The 21,915-nt window shown below is 50.8% G+C and overlaps 6 protein-coding genes across 6 annotated transcripts; 2 read left to right on the top strand and 4 right to left on the bottom strand.

The window, feature by feature from the left end:
* Positions 1-1,965: 1,965 nt before the first annotated feature.
* MYCFIDRAFT_190439 (uncharacterized protein) lies at positions 1,966-5,143 on the bottom strand (the record flags this gene model as incomplete). Its single annotated transcript, XM_007932084.1, has 4 exons — positions 1,966-3,799; positions 3,917-4,453; positions 4,700-4,919; positions 4,984-5,143. The coding sequence occupies 4 exons, from the start codon at positions 5,141-5,143 to the stop codon at positions 1,966-1,968; spliced, it is 2,751 nt and encodes a 916-aa protein (XP_007930275.1).
* A 2,950-nt stretch (positions 5,144-8,093) lies between these two features.
* Positions 8,094-9,048, bottom strand: MYCFIDRAFT_81087 (uncharacterized protein; the record flags this gene model as incomplete). Its single annotated transcript, XM_007932085.1, has 3 exons — positions 8,094-8,806; positions 8,893-8,946; positions 9,009-9,048. The coding sequence occupies 3 exons, from the start codon at positions 9,046-9,048 to the stop codon at positions 8,094-8,096; spliced, it is 807 nt and encodes a 268-aa protein (XP_007930276.1).
* Positions 9,049-12,822: 3,774 nt separating this feature from the next.
* On the top strand, positions 12,823-15,216 carry MYCFIDRAFT_81088 (uncharacterized protein; the record flags this gene model as incomplete). Its single annotated transcript, XM_007932086.1, has 1 exon — positions 12,823-15,216. The coding sequence occupies one exon, from the start codon at positions 12,823-12,825 to the stop codon at positions 15,214-15,216; it is 2,394 nt and encodes a 797-aa protein (XP_007930277.1).
* An 813-nt stretch (positions 15,217-16,029) lies between these two features.
* On the bottom strand, positions 16,030-17,942 carry MYCFIDRAFT_190441 (uncharacterized protein; the record flags this gene model as incomplete). The annotated part of the gene is made up of 3 exons (XM_007932087.1): positions 16,030-16,992; positions 17,144-17,853; positions 17,906-17,942. 3 exons carry the CDS (start codon positions 17,940-17,942, stop codon positions 16,030-16,032), a joined length of 1,710 nt encoding a protein of 569 aa, XP_007930278.1.
* Positions 17,943-19,144: 1,202 nt separating this feature from the next.
* Positions 19,145-20,496, top strand: MYCFIDRAFT_87905 (uncharacterized protein). The gene is made up of 2 exons (XM_007932088.1): positions 19,145-20,186; positions 20,238-20,496. Exons 1-2 carry the CDS (start codon positions 19,160-19,162, stop codon positions 20,309-20,311), a joined length of 1,101 nt encoding a protein of 366 aa, XP_007930279.1. The 5' UTR covers positions 19,145-19,159; the 3' UTR covers positions 20,312-20,496.
* A 77-nt stretch (positions 20,497-20,573) lies between these two features.
* On the bottom strand, positions 20,574-21,207 carry MYCFIDRAFT_64442 (uncharacterized protein; the record flags this gene model as incomplete). Its single annotated transcript, XM_007931600.1, has 3 exons — positions 20,574-20,601; positions 20,660-20,925; positions 21,046-21,207. 3 exons carry the CDS (start codon positions 21,205-21,207, stop codon positions 20,574-20,576), a joined length of 456 nt encoding a protein of 151 aa, XP_007929791.1.
* Positions 21,208-21,915: the final 708 nt, after the last annotated feature.

Here is a 21,915-nt window from a genome sequence, read left to right on the forward strand (position 1 = left end):
GGAAAGGACTGCTCCTTTCCTGTTCGTTGCTCGTGCTAAGCTCCATGGACGTGTCTTAGCTCTCCGCGCCGCAACTCAAAAGGTCTTACGGGTTGTCACAACGCTCGATGTAGGCTCGCTGAGACTGGCTGGGATCGCCAGTCGCTTTGACTCATAAAGCATGCCGAGGATTTTGCAGCAGATGGCGCTATTCTACTTGGGCCGTCGGCACGGCGGCCATGATGGTCACCGAAGCTCCTGCCAGCATATTCGGGGGTGCTGAAGCAAGTGGGCAGCGATGGCCTGTGTCACTCTGGTGAATCTGGTGCCCGTGTTGTTGGCAGTTGGCAGTTGGCAATTGGCAGTAGTTTGGGTGGTGCTGGCTGGCAGATCAGCATGTCCCACGGGCTCCGAGCATGGGTATACCGTGTACTGTACTCTCGAACTAGCACACGGCTTCTACCCGCGTCCTGCAGGGGCAGTTCCGCGTCAGAAAATAGTTCACGCTGGTATAACCTACGAGGCACAACACGCTGAGCGGCACCGCAGCGCAGCGCAGCAGTTGGGGATCTTTTATTCTCCGATTCCATACCGCAAGGCCGCCGATGACTTCGGCTTTGGTGAAAGGAGCTTGGCTGTCGAAGAGTGTGATGACAATAATAATGGGCGTGGGTGTGGGCGTGGGCGTAGGCAGGCGCAGATTCAAGGTTGGACTCTGGAGGTTGAAACCGTGGACAGCCGTCGAGGAGAGACTCTGTCACTCTGGCTTTCGCGCCCTGGTCAAGCACCGCTACTACATTAGTAATGATTCCCTCGGGAGTCACATCTGTCATCGGCCTTGGGAGCGGCGGATCACGCGTCAAGAGACTCGGGGTGCCTGTCGCGGGCCGATCATGGGCAGAGCCGAATGCGCAGGCCGGCATGACAGCTGAGTGCCGGCACCGCCGCCAGCTCGCACTGCAGCTTCATCACTTGCATCCACCGAGTCGCTCCTTCTCCTCCGCCACACTATTCTTAGCGAGCCACCTCTGCCCATGATCCTTCCATCCACCGGGAAACAACCCCGGCGTTGGAGGGCAAGATAGATGCACGACACAGCATGAACAGCCAAAAGCATTGCTGCCCAAAAGCCCCAGCGCAGCCCGCAGAGTTTCGCATTGCATACCACTTCGACCTTCGCGCTGGCTCTTCCTGGCTAATGATTATTGTACAATAACACCTTGATGGGCCCCTCACGACTTGCTTATATAGCATCTCACTGATCATCAAGACCACCAACCGGTGCCAACTACCTTTGCACCTGCAGTTGCTGACACGCTTGAGAGTTTGGACGTTTTCGTGTGGTTGGATTGGCAATGACTCGACATCCCGTATGATGATGCATCGATCACTGACGACAACCAGGTTGGACCGATCATACAAGAGGTCAGCGCCGCCCACTGCCACCACGCTCCGCTCTCCTAATAACAGCCTCCTCCACAGCTGCACTTCCAAATTCCTTCCGCTCACTCTTGTCAGCTGATAACGATGCAGAATCCGAACACCTTGGCAACAACGATCGTACACTCCGCTCAATTTCGCTGTCCAAGAGAAAGAAGTCATAATACTACCATCCGAGCCTTGTCTCTCATCACACCACGCACATCAGAGTGTATACATCGAAGATTCTCAATCACCTCTACTACATTCACACTTTCTCACTTCATCGAACATCAACAGCAATGCAGCGCAGCGCAGCGCAGTGCAGCATCGACAATCGCAATCAAAATAGCACCAGGGTATCACTCATGCCTCCCACCCCAGAATCACAACCAGTCAACGCCATGCCCAACCTTCCCCGCCCCCGTCATCCCATTTTTTGCTGTTCCCTGTTTTTGCAAGTACCGTTCGTTCGTTGTATCATCAGATTCCCGCTTCCCACCGTTCCCACATCCGCTTACCCACAGAAAATGCCCATCAACATCTTACGCAACAAGATTGTGCCTTTCATGCTGCGCGCGTGCTCATCTCTGGACTCCCAGGTAAGAGCAGCTGCACACAACGGTTCATCATGTCACTCGCCTCATGCAAAAGCTCCCATCGAGGTTGTCGAAAACACTCGCGCATCAAAATAAGCAGACCCAAACAGGAACTGCGGTCTGGCAGACCTTCAAGATCATCCGGACTCGCGATGCCACCAACACGGATCAAATAACGTTGCAGATCGCGGATCTGTTCATCGCGTGCTGTCAGCGTGAAATTGGCAGTACCGACTGGCCCGTCGAGTGCATAGCCATATGACCAGACAATCATGCACGCGAAATAGAGAACGTATGGTCGATTCAGCAAGTAGTCGTCTCTGGCACTGTACTTGAACGTCGGCGGTGGCGAAGATGGTGCGTTGTCATTCTTCTCCAGAGCCTCCTGGGGTACCAGAACTTCGCACAAGAATCGCAGCGCGTAGAATGTCGCATCTCGTGCCCTTGCACTTGGCGCCCATTGCTCACGCATGCGACGCTGCACTGCTGCCCGATCCGACTCGGTCACCACTCGTCCAAGCGCACGGTCGGAGCCTGCGAACACTTCGCAGTCCACGATGTCGACATGCATGGCCATGTGCGCTAGGCTGTGCAAGCAGGTCCGCGACTCGAACACATTATCGCGGTGATCCGCATGGCACGTGGACTTGTTGGTCTGTGCGTTGTACACTTGCAGCCAGACATCATTTCTAGACAAGCTATCGTCGAAATCCCGCCGCCAGAAGTCAAATGCACGAGTGAGAGGAGAGCGCCAGCGTGTGGCACTGCCGAGCGTGCTCGACGCACCCAGCGATGATACCTGCAGGTCTCGTTGGTTCATGTGCCAGCTGACGTTCAACAGCCCTGCCATAAGGATGACACGCCCAAAGACATTGGTTCGAACCTTCTGGCCGTTGAGTGTTTTCTTGAGCCCTTCGAGGAAGCTCGTTGGCTTGAACCCGTTCGCAGCAAGGCTCGCCTCCACCCGCTGCACTTCGGCACTGCTCGTAGCCGCCCACAAGGCCTCGTCGCACGGGAGAGGCAGGCGAAGATCGTGCGGCGACATGACAGCCGAGTGTCCGAAGAGCGTCGCATGCGTCGAGTCAATGATGAATGCGGCAAACGCAACGCGCCTTGTAGCTTCAGCCGTGATCCAACGGTTCCAAAACGCGTCGGGTGTGTTTTGACCGCTTGTGTTGATGCTGCCCTCTGGTCCAGGTGGCGTTCGAGTTGGGTCGGAGGTGCCCGCTGGAGTGTCGTTGGCGCTGCGACCGATCAGTGATGATCCTCGTCGCATCACCGTCAGGGTCGTGGCGTGATGGATATGTGCTCTTTCGTGCAGTGCGCGAGTGCTGTACATCTTTTCGAACAATTCTAGCAGAAGCATGGTCTGGAAAGTCCACAATTTCGCGGTAGGTCGAAACTCTGGATCTCTAAAGACTTCCCATCGGATGTGGTAAGCGGCAAAGAATGCCAGCTCAGCACAATTCTTAATCTGGTCAGGAGAGTGCGTTCTCTCCAGACAGCATGCGCCCAGACACATCATTGAAAGGAGAAGAGCGTCGGGACAGGTTTCTGGATTGAAGGTCGGACGGTGAAGGATGGGCATCTGTTGGTGGATGTGTATCCAGTAGCTGGTGATGTATGTTCGCAACATATTAACGCTTAGAGGATGATTTGGTTCGTTTGTATCACCAGACATGATGTCTTCCTTGACTTTCCGGCCTGGCATCTTCTCAATGTCCTCAAAAGAGCGAACCATATTGATCATGCGATTCTGCTTGTGCTCGGTGATGATGCTTTCCCTCAAGCTTAAGTCCATGCTGGGTACGGTGGGCGAATGGGTGTCCCAGGCTTGTGGAGTATCTGTTTGTGGTTCTTCCGGCTTGCCTTCAGCCTCAAGCTGAGCAACCGGTATGTTGGGCATTTGCAGGCCAAACGTAGTTTCCCGGGGCGGTGACGGGACATCCAAGACCATTCCATTGCTCTCCAGTAATTGATTGAATAGCGCATCGTCCAGGGTTAGAGCGGACTGTGGCGATCGATTGAAACCCTCGTTACCGAACACAGGCATGGCATATCCAGCCGCGTACTGGTCCAGGATGTTGAATTCACCCATGACACTGCCAGCAGCGCGCGAGGTCGTCATTCCAAATTGATCTTGCGAGTTCAGTGACGGCGGCGACATGGCACTGGATCTATTCGTGTAGGGTGGCGGCATTCCGAACGGTGGCAGTGCTGGAATCGATCCGTAGTTATTTTGGTTCGGTTGTCGATAGTCCTGGCCTGGAGGTGGATAGCTTTGCTGGCCGTACATGTTATTGGCCGGTTGCTGCGATGCTTGTGACGGATGTATCGCAATCTGAGTCATGGATTGTGGGTTGTAACTGCTTCCCATTGACGTCGGTCGATTATTGAGCTGTCCTTCGATACTATACCGTCGATTCGCGATTGGTGTCGGGGTTGGAGGAGCCATGCTGCCGTGCGCAGTGCCGTACGAATTCTGGTAAGCGTTATACGCGTTACCAAGAGATAACGAGGGGTCTACGGAAGCATCATTCGGTTGAAGCGAGGGCAGCTCAGATATATGCTGACTCTGCTGCTGGGCATGATTTGGGTACTGCTGGTCTCCGGCAGTCGCATATGGTTGTACGGCATGGCCCGGTGGTGGCATATATGAGTCGGGCTGCGTTGGCTGGGATACATGCGACGAATCGTTGGGCGATGAAGAAATGTTGGTCGTTGCTCCCGACGTTGCAGACTCGGAGCGTCGAGTTGCGTGTTGGCCGGCTTGCTGCCGTTGACTCTGCAAGAAGGCATCCTTGCGCTGGAGATGAGATCCCTTGGCCGTATGGCGCTCCTTGTGTCTTGCGCACAGATCGGCGCGCACGAAGCGCCGGTCACAGCCGGGGAAGTCGCAATGGTATATCTGCTTGGGCGTGTCTGTGCGGTGGTTAGCTGGGCTGCATTCCCGGTGTGACGACATGCGAGCGCAGGTGGCACGAACGATTCAGTTGATGTCTATACAGATGCTCCGCGCGAGAGTACGACTTGCCGCAGTCTGGCTGCGGACACTCGTACTTCTTGTCGCTTGTCTTGATTATTCTGCGCTTCTTCTTGGGCTTGGTCTCGGGCACATGGACGAGCTCGTGGTCGGCGTCTTCCATCTGGACCACCTCATCGTTCTTGCTGCTACTGCTGCTGGTGTTGGCGGCCCGGTGGGTCAACGGCGCGGCTCCCACTGTCTCCGGCTTCGCCGCACGCATCGTTCTGATATCTCGGGCTGAGATTACGCCGGGCATGCACGAGGGTTCGCTGAGCGCAGAGTGCCGCTGGTGGCGACTGCTGCGCTGGGCTCGCGGTGATGGCTGTGTCGTAGGGTGCTGGTGGCGCGCTGGTCGCTCGGCAGCGGCATGCTCTCGTTGCTAGATGCACTCTCCGCTACCACGCTCGTCATCTCCCGGCGACGAGGCAGGTGGCGTGGGCTGTCGGAGTCGATGTCGCGGTGGCGCACGCGGTCGACGTTCCAGGTTCTGTGCGGGCGTAGCACACGTGCACACTCGTCGGGCAGTAGCAGTGGACGATGGTAGAGGGCAGAGCAGAGCAGAGCAGAGCAGCGACTCACGCGGACACAGATGGCCGAGATGACACGCAGAGATGCCACAGACCGGGAAGAGGCAGGAGGCAGGATCGGAGGCGGGGACTCCACCAGGAGTGTGTACGGGTGTGCGCGTGCGCGTGCGCGATGCCAGCTGAGGCAGGCTCAGGAGCCAATTGATGCACGACAGCAGTGGGTTGGAGAGGCAGAGGCAGAGGCAGAGGCAGCGGCGGAGGCAGGGCGGAGGCAGCCTGGTGGAGTCTGGACGCAGCTTCTCGCGCTGAAGGCTTTGGTGGGGCTCAGGGCTGCAATGGAAACCCCCACGCTCTTCGTTCCTTGCCTGCCTTGCCCGAAAGCAGTCACTGCTTGCTTCCGAGATCTTGCAAGTGCGTGCGGAGAGCACATCGGTACATGGATACTGCACACAATGGGACTCCCGGAGCCGGACGGAGCTCCTTACAAGACACCCGAGCGTCTGACTGCGCGACTGCCCGCCAACTCGAAATGCAGCTTACCTGCCGTCGCAGAGTTTAAGCGTCATCCCGTCTACGCCGCCCCCCCCCCCCCCCGGCTGCAAGATTCGAGCTCCAGGCTACATGTACATAGGCTGTGGCCTCCATGCAGGGCAGGGCAGGGCAGGGCAGCGGGGAACGGAACGAAATCATCATCCTGCGCGCCTCTGCTGAACACGCTGAGTACTACTGTAAGTGAGGCTGATGCCATCGCGAATTCTGAACACAGACAGCTGCCACACTGCAGTCCTGCATTCGAAACCACGCTTTGCCGCCGTCTTGCGCGTGAGGCGCGAATTCATCCGGGCGATCTGGCGAACTGGGTAGTCACTTAGTCCTACGGAGCACAAGGCTGCATCTGCCTCGTGGTTTTGACGCAAATCGCCACACCTGGCTAACTAAAGTCTGTGCTCCGTCGTCCAGGGCCACATACAGGCCGTGCAGGCCTGATCGCATGCACACTGCACAGCTCCTCAGTCCTCACGACTCCATGCAGCTCCTCCGTGCCCGCGCGGAAGTCTCTTCCGGAGAAGTGCTCGTAAAGCATCACTTGCAGCAATGCTCAACTGATTATTCCTCCAACTAAGAGAAATCGCAGGAAGCAGGTACGGCAACAACATGAAATCCGACATCGACCAATGCGTATGGAAGCGAACGCCAACACTTTGTCCAGGAGATCATCGGGAACGCCTGCTGACCTGGCAGGACTACTGCAGCAGCACAGTTAAATGTGGTCGCATAATCGCATTCATTCACCCACCCTCGCAGGACCCACTCGCATACTGACGCCAAAACTCCTCTATCCATACATACACCCTCACGCCTTCGAAGTTCCCTGGTATTTCTAGACCAGAGTCTCCTCTATTTGGCAACGTGGCCACTGGCCATCTCCGACCTTGCACAAGTTGCCAGCACTAATAGCCTTGGCGAGGTTGGATCGGAAATTCGCTTGTTCTTCTCTCTCATCACGAAGGAGCGCATAACGCGGGATGTCCTCTGAATACCTCTTGCCTCCTCAGCCTCCCGGCTTCGCTCACGAACCGTCAATTGACCTGTTTGTAATAATGACTGTTTCGTACCACAGAGATGATTACCTCAGACTAAATGTTTGATGCTCACCATCGAACGACGCTATCCTCGTTGTGATGACGGGACACATACAACGCACAGTCCTGTACAGCCTAGCTGTGGCGCTTGCTTCTTACCTCTCTCCTCATGGACCTGCACAGGGCTGAGCGGAGCTAATAGTGCTACCACTACCTACTGTATACCAATATAGGTACTCCAACCTTGTCCCAGTTACCTAACGCGTGGGGAGACACAATTGTGGCTTGACTACCGACAAGGAATTGAAACCACTCTGGCCTCTCGCAGTGATGCCCTAATAACATCGAGACGCGCTGATGACCTCGTTCACACTAACGCAGAGCCTCAGGAACGAATTGAAGATGGCGGAAATAAAATCCTGTCGCCATCTCATTCGACAAACAAGGCGGTCGTGGGTGTCAACTCGGGCAGGAATAATGATGATGTGATTAGGATCGTGGGCGATTCGCGATTACTCTGCCGTTCACGCCATCGATCTGCTGTGGTTGGTGTTCTACACATAGTACCCTGGTGCACTGTCGGCCGATTTGCCTCTCAGCAGCGTGTTTCCTGGTTGAAGCATGATCATCAAGGTGCCATTTCATCATGTTCCTGCAGGTGATGTGAATTGCACGCACACGCCTCTTGAGACTCTTGGCGGTGTCGTTCTTCGTGTGGATCTATGACCCTATCATCCTAATCCGACTTCATCCCAACCTTCTTCTGGCTGCAAAGATCTTTCAAAGGCCTGCTCGCCATTATTGCCTCTCTGCAGTGCAACTACAACCGAAATGCAATAATGGCGCAGTCGCCAAGTCTCGGTGCGAGCGCACGCTTATGTTGCAGGCGTCAGACAACAGCTCGGTCTCGTCTGGAAACTTGGCAGAATGTTGCGTTCAATAATAATGGCCGGCGCGGGTCTCAGTGAGCCGCGGCTCCGTTGACGACGCCATTGCCATAGTATTCGTCCTGTTGCTTCTTTCTCTCTTCGCTGATATCGCTCACGCCTGAGGGTGTCTTGCCCAGCTTTTTGAAGTACGCGTTCCGATCTTCGAGCAGTTCTGCCGCCCACTGCTGCACTTCGGGTAGTACAATGCGCTTCGCAACTCTGCTGAACTCGCCCAAATCCATCTTGCCTTCAGAAGACTTCTCGTATTCCAGCATTTGCAGCAGTAGCTCCATCTTGTCAACATCGTGTACGAATTGACTTTCCTCTGTTTGCGAGTCTTCATACTCTTGCCAGATTTCCCTGATCTGCTGACCGTTCTTGCCCCCATACACGTGGCCGAGCAGGTTGTTAGTCAGATAGTCCATGGTATCGGCTTCTCTCCGCGACTTCTCGCTCTTGCTCACTCCGTCTACGGGTGTGATGTCTCCAACGAGTAGTTCAGCCATGTCGTGGATCAGCGCCATTTGAGTGCATCGGGCAATGTTTATTCGAGACGACAGACTTGGCGGGCACAGCATCGTGATGATGGACATTCGGTACATATGATCTGAAATGGATTCTCCATGATTGATGTCGAATCGCCGCCAGCCTTCGCGCTTCGTCGTTTTCAGGCGCTCGAGGATGTGGAAGAATGGAAGAGGCGAGGATGGGTTGACTGGTGGTTGTTCGGGAAGGGTTGAGAGGACTGCGCGATGGATGTTAGCATGCAGATCAATTGACGCATGTCCTCGTACAAGGTTGGCTCACTGAGCTCTCCCTATAAGTGCTTACCAGTGTTGGGTGTCCATTGATCGTTCGTATTCGATCGGCTCAAGATGCCAGACTCTGGTCCTGACAAGGCATATCGTGAGCATTCATGACAAACACAAGTGTAGATGATGCCTTACGAGGCGGCTCATTGGTGACGACAGCATCTGGAGGCATCATTATTGTGGTACAGCAGATGGACGGCGGGGTCGTTTGGGGTGAGCAGCTTGTGCCCGGGGCTGGAATTCGATGACAACACAAGAATGCGGCAGCGGCAGCGGCAGCAGCACTGACGAGGATCAACGGTTGCTATGTCGATACAGTCCAGCTGGATATATGCTGGCAAAGGCAATTACCTTATAGCAATGACAATGGACGTCCAATTGCTGGCAGCTTTGAGCGTTTGCAATCAATTCCAGTTGGAACAAACAACAAAGAACCTGGCAAACATCGACCCCTGCAGCTGAGGACGTCTTGACTCTTCAGTGCCAAGGCTAATCCTGGTGTCAACAACGCTAACGTTGAACGCTACTGGCCTAACGTGTGCAAGGAGGACTTCGTGATGCCACCCCTTCGTTAGCGCGGATTTGTAAGCACCTCGTCGTTTTGTATCGATACTTCATCGAATTAATGTGCGCCCTATAGCGATGCGATTATACTAATTTTTATACTAAAATAATCGCAGTATCCGGTTCTATAATTCTACAATCGTTGCTAATATATTATAATAGAATGTAGTAATATAGAAATAGGTAGTATAAAGCCTAGTCGAATAGCTAAGTGCCGCTAAGCTAAGCTCGGCAACCTCCGAGCTTCTATAAAAGGGTAGAATTAGGCTAGCTACTAGCCCTTAATACTAGGAATATACTATCTATACTATATATAGATATACTAAATAGCGCAAATAAAGGGTCTTAATGCATATAACAAGTATATATAATATAAAGATAAAGTATTATAGAACGGTAATAGTACGATAGTAGATATATATACTACAAAGCTAGCTTCCCTAAATTCGGACTTTAGCCGAAGCCGCTATTCTAAGTATACTTAATCGACCGAGATACGTTAATTAAGCACACTTTTAATAATTAATAGGTGTTTCTCGGCTTCTAATTAGTCGACGGCTTTTCTATTAGATTTAGAGGGCTTTAGGCGGCTTTATTATCCCTAAAGAAGCCCCTATCGTATATATCCTATATAGATAACTACTCCCTATTTAGGCGTAGATTAGCTTGCCGCGGATCGAGGAGTTCGACGTCGCTATTATCTTCTACTAAGAATAGAACCTTACTGTCTAGTTTATTATTAGCATTATTCGCCTTCTATTTAACCTCGTCCGTTAGGTCTACTATATAGTTAAGCGTAAAGAGGGCGTCGATAGCGGCCTTATTAGCAACGTCCGCCTTACTTACTATCTACTTAAGTATAGCAATCTTCTCTTCGGCTGTCTTAAGCTTAGTCTACTTAGTCTGCTATAGGTCTTTAGCGTACTTAGTAACCTTCTTAGCTTGTTTAAAGGCCTTAACTCGAGCCTCGAGTTGCTATATATATTAAAGGGCTTTACTAACGTATATTAAAGCCGCGTTTGCAGGTAAGCGCTTACCTATTATAAGATACCGGATATCTCGTATATACTAGCTCTCGGTCTTGTAAGCTACTTTATACTCCTTCTGCAACTAAGTAAGCTTAGCAATAAGGTAAATACGCTCCTTACGAGCTATCCTATTCTATTAAGCGGCAAGGGTTGACCTTCGCTTGCGTATAAGCTAAAGGGCTCTAAGGTCTTCCTTTACTAATTGTCGGAGCTTCTCGTATTCGGACTTCTAAGTAGCCTCTGCTAATATAGAGTCTATAACGTCTATTATATAGACCTTAGCTTTACTAATAACGTGTTTAAGCTCTTTGTTGCGTATCTTCTGTCTAACGGTATACCGGAGCCCTTTATTCTCTCGGACAATTATATAATATTAGTTAAGGAGCACCTAAGCCGCCTTAACTATCTTCTTAAACTTGTTAACTACTCGTTTGTTATAGATAGCTAGTTACAGGCCGTAGGTATAAGGCAGGTAAGTATTCCCGAGGTTGTTAAAGGTAGATTGTAAGCTCTAGAAGTCTACCTTCTTAGCCGTTGTCTTTAGTCGTTTATAGCTTATTAGTATAGAAGGATTGCTACTAAATAGGAGGCGCTTTGCTAGTATAACCGGTTGCTAGCGGAGTTCTTATAGTAGTAGCCTTCGTAGCGTTAGTAGTAGACCTGTAACTAGTATTCTTACTACCGGTAGTATATTAATTAGTAACGATTCTACCTCTTCTTGCCGCCGTAGTAGTAGAGGTATTATAGGCCGAAAGGACCGTAGAAGCTTACTAATTACTCGCTCTACGTCGACTAGTACTATACCTATCCCTTTAAAGGCCTTCGTTATAATCTTAGGTATAAAGACTTCTTCGTATAGGTTAGAGTAAATTTCTAAGAAGTTAGTCTTAGTAACGGTTGCTAGACTATAATCGGTATAGCGCTGCATTAACTAGCTCGAATAGGCTAGTTTACAAGGTCTAAATACGCTATAATCTAAAGGTTAGTAGTAAGCGGTTAAATAGCTTAGAAGGCATAAGCATAGTATATAATTAGCTAAGGCATACTATAGGAAACTAAATAACTTGTAACTATCGTAACCGTCTATTATTAGTAATCGCTATTTGCCTTCTTTACTTAGAGGGCAACGGATATTATAATGCTATATCTATTAAGCGGCAATCTTAGTATTAGACTAGCTATTATTAGTTATAGCGAAGCTAGCACCTATATACTAGAATTAGCGCTAGAATTGCTATAACAACGCTTTAGTAACCTATCTCGCCTTAAATACGAAGAATAGAGGTATATAATAACTATCGGCTCGAATAGCTTTAATAGTGGTTATCTACTTACGACCGCTAGGTTGTCGTATAAAGGTAGACCTAGCTTTACGCGTATAAATAACGACCTAGAAGTTGCGCTCGTAATAACTAGTAAGGTATCCGGCTTCGTTAAAATTAGCTATATCTTCTACTGCAATATTATACTCTTTTATCGTATCCGCTAGCTTCTTAAAGTATTTAATTAGTACCTTCGGATTATTAGTAACGCTGCGGCGGTAGTAGTCTATTATAGTAGTCTACCGAAGGCGTAGGTCGTCGTCTTGTTTAACAAAGCGAGCCGGCTAGTAGACGCCTATAGAAGGTATTATTAGAGGGTTGTAATCCGGATCTATAGTAAGTATCTACTCTACCTACTCTCGAATAGTCTTATACCTTAGTAGAAACCCTATTCCGATTATTCTTAGTATTAGCTCTTTTAGAGTAGCTCTTTATATACTATTTAGTCGCTTCTAGCCCTCTCTATATTATATAGAGCTATTATAGAGGCTACGGACTCGGTCGTTAAAGGTTATATAGGGGATTTCGAAGTCCTAATAGTAGGCGACTTTAGACTCGTATTCGCCGGCTCGGAAGCGCTCGATTGCCCTTCGGAGCTTCGCTTCTTTATTAGATAAGGAAAGGGCATTCTAGAATAGATATTTAGACTTTATTTTATCGCTATTATAGTAGTATATAGCCGGTTAATGAAATTGAATAGTATAGTCGCATTTGCGACCGTAGGAGGTATTGCTTATCGAGGTTCGCGGAGGTTGCCGCTTTCTAATCAATGCTAAACTAACTACTAATCGTTTAGCGTCTACCGGAAACAGCTAGCAGCGGCCCTTCCTACTACGCTAACGAAGAGGGTAGCATCACGAAGTCCTCCTTGCACACGTTAGCATCAGGCACGCAGGAGATCCAAGCGGCCAGAAACGGCTGTCTCGTCTTGAAATGAAGTGCAGCCAGTGCGCAGCGCGGGAAAGGGCAAGGGATTGATGTCCACTGCGACACGCGCTTGATCCTCTCCCCTCTGCTGTGTGCAATAATGCGACCATGGAGCGACCTGCGAGTGCCGCATCTTCAGCAGCGACAGCGACAGCGACAGCGACAGCGATAGCGCATACTTCACATACCGCGACTTTCCATACCAGCGCCACCTCCACCTCCACCTCCTCCTCCACGCACAATGTCCCCGAATCGAGGAGCTCGTGTAGCACGACCATTACATCGCTGTTCCTCAAGAACTGCCGTCTGCTCGACCTCGATCTGCTTCCAGATTGGCCTTCGGTGACACCAGCGAGCTTGGGCAATGACGATGCGAGCACCAGAATACGATGTGCCGAGTGGTGTCTCTACCAGCTTTTCCGTACATACGACTCTGCCACCACTGTGGACAAGCTGCAGCCTTTCTTTCCGCCTCTGGAGCCACTGCAGAGCATCAATCTGAGGGCTGCACTGTACCGATGTCTCAATGAATTGAAGAAGAATGGCCTTCTGGGCAGGCACGTGCTTCTGCGCAAGTCAATGCTGGACGATTGTCAGGCCGACAAGTTCTGGGAACTATGCCTTGCCTTCTCGGCTATCGTGCTGCGCAAGATCAGAGTCGAGCGCAAGAACAAACATGCCAAGCCAATCGCAGAGCGCACCGCGACTGCGGAAGCGCTGAACAAGAGCCAGAGAGATAGCATGCTTCCTCTTGCCATAGCGCACAGGGCAGCACTGACGAAGGTGCTCGCGCAAAAGGACAAGAAGAGGCAGACTTATGCGAGGCTTTACGATGTGCTTATTGACAAGGAGGCTGATTTGCATGTGAGAGGTATACATGCGCAGCATCAGGCAGACAAGAAGAGACCGCGGCCTTCGACCATGGCGCAAGACGTGCTGGATAAGAGGTGGGTGGGGAGCAATGCAGTGCGTGATGCATTGTTGGACGGTCGTGGTGCGCCTGGCGCAGACAACCTCCTCATCATATCTTTCGACCAGGTCTGGGAGGCTAATGATGCAGATCGCCTCTTCAAACGCGAGGCATCCGACACCGGAATCTTAGAGGACGTCGAGGCCCGCACACGACATCAGAAGCGAAGGCTCGTCAAATGGCAGACCTTTCATGAGAAGCTGCTGTCGTCCAAGCCCAAGCCCACGAAAGAGGAAGTCGCTACAAAACAGCATCAACTTCGCTTTGACCGGCATCAGAACTTGACCCTTCGCGACATCTCTGACAATCCTCGTTCGCCCTCATCACCATCAAGGCATGCACGATCTGAGAGTGTTGCGAAGTATGATGAGATTCTGACTGCCATGCGAGAAGAACTGCGAAAGAGGTCTGTCACGGATCCGGTTTCGCCCACGAAGCCAGCCGAGCGCGTGCGAAGGCCGCCAAACCGACGCCCGAATAACTCAGTGGATGCCATGATCCGGTCTGCTTCGCCCGAGCCTCACCAAAAGTCCATGTCACAAACAGCCGTTCCGCTGAGGCCTATGTTTGGCAAGAGAGTTTCGTCTAGGTCGCGATCCTACCACCAGCCGAAGGTGATCAATCAGCGTGAGCCCATACCGTTGAAGTCGGAAATCTTTTCTCCACTGAAGACGGAAAGGAGAAGTTCGGCCACTCCTAGTCCGCGTGGCTCCATCCTAGCCTCGCCGATTGAGGATCCACTTCTCGAGAGCGGTATTGATCACGTCATCGGTGGTGCTGTGCAACGAATGCGACAGAACAGCGACAGCACAGATACAGGTTTGGGCACGATTTCGCCGAGTCGAAGCACATCCAGCACGAACAGTCCACGGGTGTCATGGAAGTCTCAGATCAGCGAGAATGCTGACAGTGCCGTCGAGATTCCTTCTAGGTTGTCAGCAGCCACGAGGAATCTGGACAGCGTCGGTCGAACAGTGCGGCCATCGCTCGCGGATCGCACGCGCATGTCGATGGCGTTCAAGAGTACTGAGGACACGCTGAGCTTGAGAACAGAAGCAGAGACAATCGACAAGGATACAGTTCGCGATAATTTCGAGCCTGTTGAATCTGCAGATTTGCCGCAGCGACGACCAACACTTCAGGAACGGACGCGTCAGTCCATCTCTCTGGCCCCAGGACCATCGCCAGCACCGAGGAAAGCGCCTTCCCATGCTCGCTCTCGAACTTCGCAGTATCCCGTCAACCAGTTTGAGACACCAGAGAAATCACTTCCACGCCGCTCGACAATGTCTCTCGCAGTCAATGTAGAAGCTGGTGCTGTAGAGAACGACTCCATGGTCAAGCGCAACATCACGCCGCGTGAGAAGCTGTTCGATCAGGATGCCGAGTACGCATCAATCTTCAAAGCACGACCGAAAGTCGCCCGCAGCCCAGATCTCACGCCACAGATCGACTCAGGACACGGAAGCATGGAGACAGAGGAAGGGGAAGAAGATGCTGTTGGAGTGGGAAGCCCACTAGTTGGACGATGATGAATGAGAACGAGATCGTGTCTTTTTGAGGTGATGACTGCAAGACCGTCCTTTCACTATTGTCGTTGTTTGACAAGGGCTCTCTTATCTATCTTCTTGGCGTAGGACACGGCAGAATCGATGAATCGCTGGATAGTTGTCCACGAAGAGTGCATGTCCATGTCAGACGATGACTCTCCCAAAAGAGTATGTGCCGCCGTTTTGCTGCAGCAGGGGAACAGAACAATAATGCATCCCACGTAAGCCGGGAGGACACCGCTTATTATGACGGTTCGCTTGTGATGTGTGCAGGCATACCATTGACGAGAGCAGATAAATCCACCTGGTTGTCGGCGACCAGTATTCTTGTCCTTGCAGTAGTATTCATGTCGCTTGCGAGACGAGGGGGAGGGAGAAGGGGGACGAGATGCAGATGTAAGCTTAAGGTACTCGTGATGAGTCTTTGTGTGCTTAGGGTTGACTTCCGCCCTCTCTCTGATGAGCTGTTAGGGTAATTCTTGGCGGACGACGATGTTACGGATTTGATTTGATCCGTCTGGAGATGCTATTGTGGACCTTTTTGGCCTCTTGGATCACGACTGCTTTGTTTTTCTGGTGCCTGAATCGAGGAGGTGACCCATGATTCTGGTAGAGGTATGTTCATTCGAAATCGAAGCCCGCTTGACTGCAAACACGCTCGTCAACTTTCGTCGTCTCATGTTTCGCGTCGGGAAGATGCACTGTATGAACTGCTAGCACGTAATGTTGGACGTGGCTCAAATGACTTCTGTATAACTCTTGCTTCGCGCCATCATCTAGTCTATTCATATTTATCTACAACTTGGCCTTCGTCCTATCATCTCTGATCACCAACCCTCTCTTTCTTTTGACATCACGATCAGCCGCCTTCAGTACCCGTCTAAGCAACTTTCCGGTCGGACTCTTTGGCACACTCTCGCAGAACTCAATCTCTTTGATCCATTTATACCTGCTCTTTCTCTCACCCACGAACCTCAACAACTCCATGCCCAAAGCGATGCCGGCCACTGCCCCACTCCCCAGAACAACGTATGCTTTCGGCTTCTCTCCAGAATAATCGTCTGGTATCCCCAGAACGGCACAGTCTTCCACCTTCGGATGAGAAAGTAAACAGTCCTCGAGTTCTGCTGGAGCGACCTGTTGACCTCTGACTTTTATCATCTCCTTGATCCGGTCTGATATATGAATCAACCCTTCGGAATCTATGTATCCGACATCGCCCGTGTGAAAGAAGCCGTCTGCATCGAAGGTCTCCCTGGTGGCGGCTGGATTGTCGAGATATCCCATTGCGATCTGCGGCCCTCGAGCACATATCTCACCAGCCTGTCCTATTCCCAGTTCTTTCCGGTTGTCGTCCAACGATATAACTTTTGCGACTGTGTTCGCACATAGCTTCCCGGCTGTGGTGGCATACTTATAGTCGTAGTGAGACGGTGGGTGGCATGATATGCAGGCCGTGGACTCTGTTGCTCCGTAGCCTTGACGAAAGCCAGTGTCAGGAAACTTTTGATGCAGCAGTGAGATGACTTCTGGTGGAGTCGGCGCCGAGCCTGACGACCACCGGTGAACGACTCGTTGCAGATCGGGGAGGTACTTTGATACGATAGGGTCTCGAACTATGCGGATTATGATAGGAGGGACTAATATCAGCTCCGGTATCCGGTAAGTGATGATGGTCTTCAGCATCGTTTCCATCTGAAAGGAGGGCAGCATTATAGAATTGCCATTCATGAAGATCGGGTAGTGTATGTAGCGGACCTAAAAGTGAAGGGTAGAAGCATTAGCAGATGTCCTGAGCGAGAGGAAGCCGCTTGCCACCAGGGGACTCGATTGGCGATTGAGAGTGAGACAAGAGGGCTACAAGGAGGGAATGTGCAGGATGAGGGCCTCTGCCCTTTGGTCTACTCACCAAGCCGGTAATGTGGAATAATGGTGTGACGGCTAGGATCCGATATTGATCTCCTGGTTCGACGACCTGGAGTTGACGAAGTTGATGGCATTGAGCTATAATGTTGTGATGGGAGAGCATGACTGCTTTGGGAAGACCTGTTGTGCCGCTAGAGAAGTTGAGGTAGCCGCATACCTCTATGTTGGTCTTGCCGGATGGAATGCTATAGGGAGCATGAGGCTTCGACTTTGAACCAAGATCGATGAGCTGTTTGATTGTCTTATGGCCAGCGTTGTTGCCTTCCAGGAGAAAGATGTAAGATGCAGGCATTCCAACATTCCTCGCCGCTGCTAGAGCTGTTTCCAACGATCCTGGGAGTGTGAATAGAAACTTTGTTCTGGCGGTCTTCAGCGCATGGGTCATTTCCTCGACATTGTACGCAGGTGAGGCACCATTGATGCAACCACCTCCGCGGATGGTCGCCCATAAGGCGATCGGATACCAGACAGTGTTCGAGGCCAGAATCGACACGGTATCTCCGACCTTGAAGCCATAGTCATGAATCAGAGCCGTGCTGAGTTTCGTTGCTAGATCCTTCACCTGAGCATAATCGAGGCGTTCTTTTGAGACCGCGTTCTCATAGTATCCAAGCTCAGCTTTTGATGAGCACAAGACTGGCGAGAACTCCTTGCTTTCGAAGACCCATTGCCATGTTGTTAGCGAGGTGGGTACTGCTAAAGTATCAGTCCATGGCTAAGACTCATATAGAGATTCGCTCGTTACTATGAAGATCTGGGTGGTCCGACTTCCATAGCACCATTTTAAAGAGTTCCCCTGGCCTCTAGATACAGCCGGCGGTGATTGCTGCGCAGGAGAGTACCAAATTGACGATAATGAAAGAGATATCGCTATACTTGCCTATCAATGCTGGTCAACAGTGTGGCCGGAGATGTCACAAGAGCAACCGAGGTCGGACTAGAAGTGGTGCGCGGAAGATCTTTTTACCGGGTTGCCGAGGCGTGTTACGCGCGTGGACGAGGAACGCTGGAAGAAGAACTGTGATTGATGCTGTAGTTGTGTTGCAGACGATATCGCCTCAAGGAGGACTGATGAGACTAAGTTGGCTGAGTATTTGAGACAGGTGGCTGCTACAATCCAGCGTGAACAACAACGAGGCCTTGTCCAGGACCGGCTCGTCTTTGGCATTGACCGGTCTCATTGACCCAGAATGGTTTCGAAAGGCGATCTAGATCCTATGGCCAGATCTCCTCCAGGATAGATGGCCGTGTGAGCATATTGGTCGTTGCAACGACTCCGGGCAAAGTCCCCGCATCGGAATGGCAATGGCATTTTTGGAGAGTTGGTATGCCATTTTGCAGTTATGTTCTGTCTAATCTCGTTCGTGTTTGTGCCGCAAGTCATCGGGAGTTGAACAAATTTCGATTCAGCTATCCAAGATGTTCGCGGACGAGGGAATGAATGGTTGCGGCGGTGAGAAGTGCAAGAACCATTGTGTTCTTGTTGGAACATTGTTCTTCAACTTCGGTGAGCAGCCACATCGTCTTTCTTTTGAGACTCAGGTTACAGACGAAGAATTCTGATGGATTTCCTGTGACGCGTATGAACAAGTCTTTCCATGATTCATAAGTTAGTTTCTCATGTTCATGGTTCGGCGGGTTGTTCCACTCCTTGCTCAGAACGTCGGCGAACCCCAAGCCATATTCTCTGCGCCATACGTGTCGTCCCGTTCAGAGATTTCGTTGTTACAAAGATGATGCAGACGTGAAGGAAGAGATGGTGTTTGGAAATGTGACTACGGAGCGGAGAAACCTCGGGATCTGCCTGAGAGCCTTCTGGCACCTGCATCACACACCCTTGCACACTTTATCTGCTCTCACATGCTTGCCCCGCTGCACCATCAACGTCCGCGTTTTCGATCAGGAAACTGTGTTCAGAACTCATTTTCACGGCTCTCTTCCTTTGATACTATACAGTACAGCACATTCCACGATTGTACATTGACAGAAATTGCCCACTATGGCGACACACGACTTCGCACCCCTCAAGAACGATCTGTTGCTTCGAACAGCTCGCGGCGAAAAAGTCTCCCGCCCTCCAATATGGGTTATGCGTCAGGCAGGTCGGTACTTGCCCGAGTATCACAAGGAGAAAGGCAGTCACGACTTCTTCGAATGCTGTCGCTCACCCGAGATCGCCTCAAATCTGACACTACAACCAATCGACCGCTATGAAGGACTCATCGATGGCGCAATCATATTCTCAGACATCCTCGTCATCCCACAGGCTATGGGAATGGAAGTTGTCATGCTTGATGGGAAGGGACCACATTTCCCAGAACCATTGGAGTCACCAGAGGATAGGCAGTACCAGGAGATCATGGAGAGAGATGTAGATGTGGAGAAGAGCTTGGGCTATGTTTATGAAGCCATCACAATGACAAGGAAAAAGTTGGATGGTAGGGTGCCACTCTACGGATTTTGTGGAGCACCGTTCACCTTACTTTGTTATATGGTCGAAGGTGGTGGTACCAAGGTTTTCAGACAGACGAAGACGTGGATTTACAAGTATGCCGATGCCAGCAAGAAACTATTGCAGAAGATTGCGGAGCTTTGTGTGGAATACCTTGCTTTGCAAGTCAAGGCTGGAGCGCAAATCGTGCAGATCTTTGACAGCTGGGCTGGAGAGCTGAGTCCGGCTACATTTAGGGAGTTTGCGCTGCCATATCTGACATACATCTGTGATCATCTACCGAAGAGAATACAAGAGTTGGGAGAGGAGAGAGTGCCGATGGTCGTATTTGCCAAGGGCGCATGGCATGCTGTGGAAACGCTGTGCAAGACGAACTACGACGTAATTGGACTCGATTGGCTGCATGACCCGGCGGAGGCGTATGCGATTGCTCAGAAGCATGGAAAGGTACTGCAAGGAAATGCTGATCCGGGCGTGTTGTACGGCGGCCACGCTGCGATCACTAAGGTGGTGGAAGAGATGGTGAAAGGATTTGGCGGTGGCAAGCAGGGCTGGATCGCAAACCTCGGTCATGGTAAGTGGAGCTGATATGCGCATACATGCGAACAAGACTAACAAATCTCAGGCATCACACCTTGGGTAAATCCAGATGATCTCAGATTCTACTTCGAGGAGATACACAGAATATCAGGTAGCTGACTCCGTGCGAGAGCGTAATTGAAGAGTTACATAAGCTCACGTATGCCGACTACACATTAGATGAACAGCAAGAGGACAAAATGCCCCGACTCGCGGATATTCAAGCGGCAGAGCAAAGGATGCACGATCGTAACATGTTGCACGGCGATTGGTAGATGGAGCAATGAAAATTCATGACGGACGCCAGTCAAATTTGTACAGCTGAATGTGTACAGCCCAAAGTTTCACTCAAGCTATCGATGCATACGTGGTGTGTGATGACTTAGACATCCTCACCAATGTCTTCGTACCTACCACAAAGTCAAGCATTAGCCAACGTGAATCGATCATCCTCGCATAATCACGCACCAGTCTTCGGGATGCTTTGCGATGAAGTCTTTCATCAATTGCTCGCATTCCGCATTCTGAAGATTCACAACCTCAATGCCATGCTGTCGAAGAAGTTCTTCGCCTCCGACAAAAGTGTTATTCTCCCCCATGACGACGCGCGACACCTTGTAAAGAATACATGCTCCCGTACACATATTGCACGGGGACAGAGTCGTGTACATTGTCGACCCTTTGTATGCTGAGGCTGGGAGACGACCTGCGTTCTCCAATGCTGACGTTTCGCCCTAGGATGCGTCAGAGACGGACTCGAAGAATAATGTGGCTGAGTGAAGAGTATTCAAGTGTGTAGAAGGCCAAGAGTTCTTTGACTTTGAGGATGAGACTAAGCAGGTTGTAAGACATACATGTAGAATAGCACTGTTCTCTTGCACTCTCATGTTGTGCCCTCTTCCCAAGATTGTTCCATCGGCCGCCACGAGACATGCTCCAATGGGCACGCCGCCCTCTTCAAAGCCTTGCTGTGCCTCTTCAAGGGCAGCTGTAAAGCCTGCGTCGTCTGTGGACATGGTATATTCACCTCAAACCCGATATAGACGACCTTGAAAAACTTGGTATTGGACGCTACACTGTGTACCTAGAATAGACAGCATCGGCTTGGGAAAGACCGATAGAATATGTGCAGGGATCGTTCGGAATCTATCCGGGGTTGCGTCAGTCACTCCACCCCTCGCCCTAGCTCGGGGATTTAGGCTATACGTAAAATCGCGATTTATTAGTGGGCCACACGTAAATCTCGATACTACGGTATATTATAGAGCATATAAGCCGGGAAATTGATAGTAAGTGCGATTATAGTTAAGAAGAAGGCATATTACGACCGTATATATTAAATTAGACTATATAGACCTGCTATTAACGGCCTTCGCGTATACGCCGCGCTAACTATATTATCGACCGCTTTATAGGTCGGTCTATATATCTATTATATTATATCTACCTCTTATTATTATCGTTAACTGCTGCTATAGCTACTATCTTAAGAGTCTTCTAGCTTAATAGGGTTGTCCTTACTATTACTATTACTAGCCTTATTGTTGCTAGCGACCTCGCCTTAATAACGGCTCGTTTTCTTCGAAGGCTCGTAGAAATAGCGCTTCTACTATAGCGACTTCTAACGATAGCGAGGATATACTAAATAAGGCTAAATTATAGTATATACGGTATCTTCGTTAAGTAGCGCCTTATCTCGTTCTAGCTAGTCGAGTCGCGTATTA

The sequence above is a fragment of the Pseudocercospora fijiensis genome (assembly GCF_000340215.1).
Source record: "Pseudocercospora fijiensis CIRAD86 unplaced genomic scaffold MYCFIscaffold_8, whole genome shotgun sequence".
In the NCBI taxonomy this organism is placed as follows: domain Eukaryota; kingdom Fungi; phylum Ascomycota; class Dothideomycetes; order Mycosphaerellales; family Mycosphaerellaceae; genus Pseudocercospora; species Pseudocercospora fijiensis.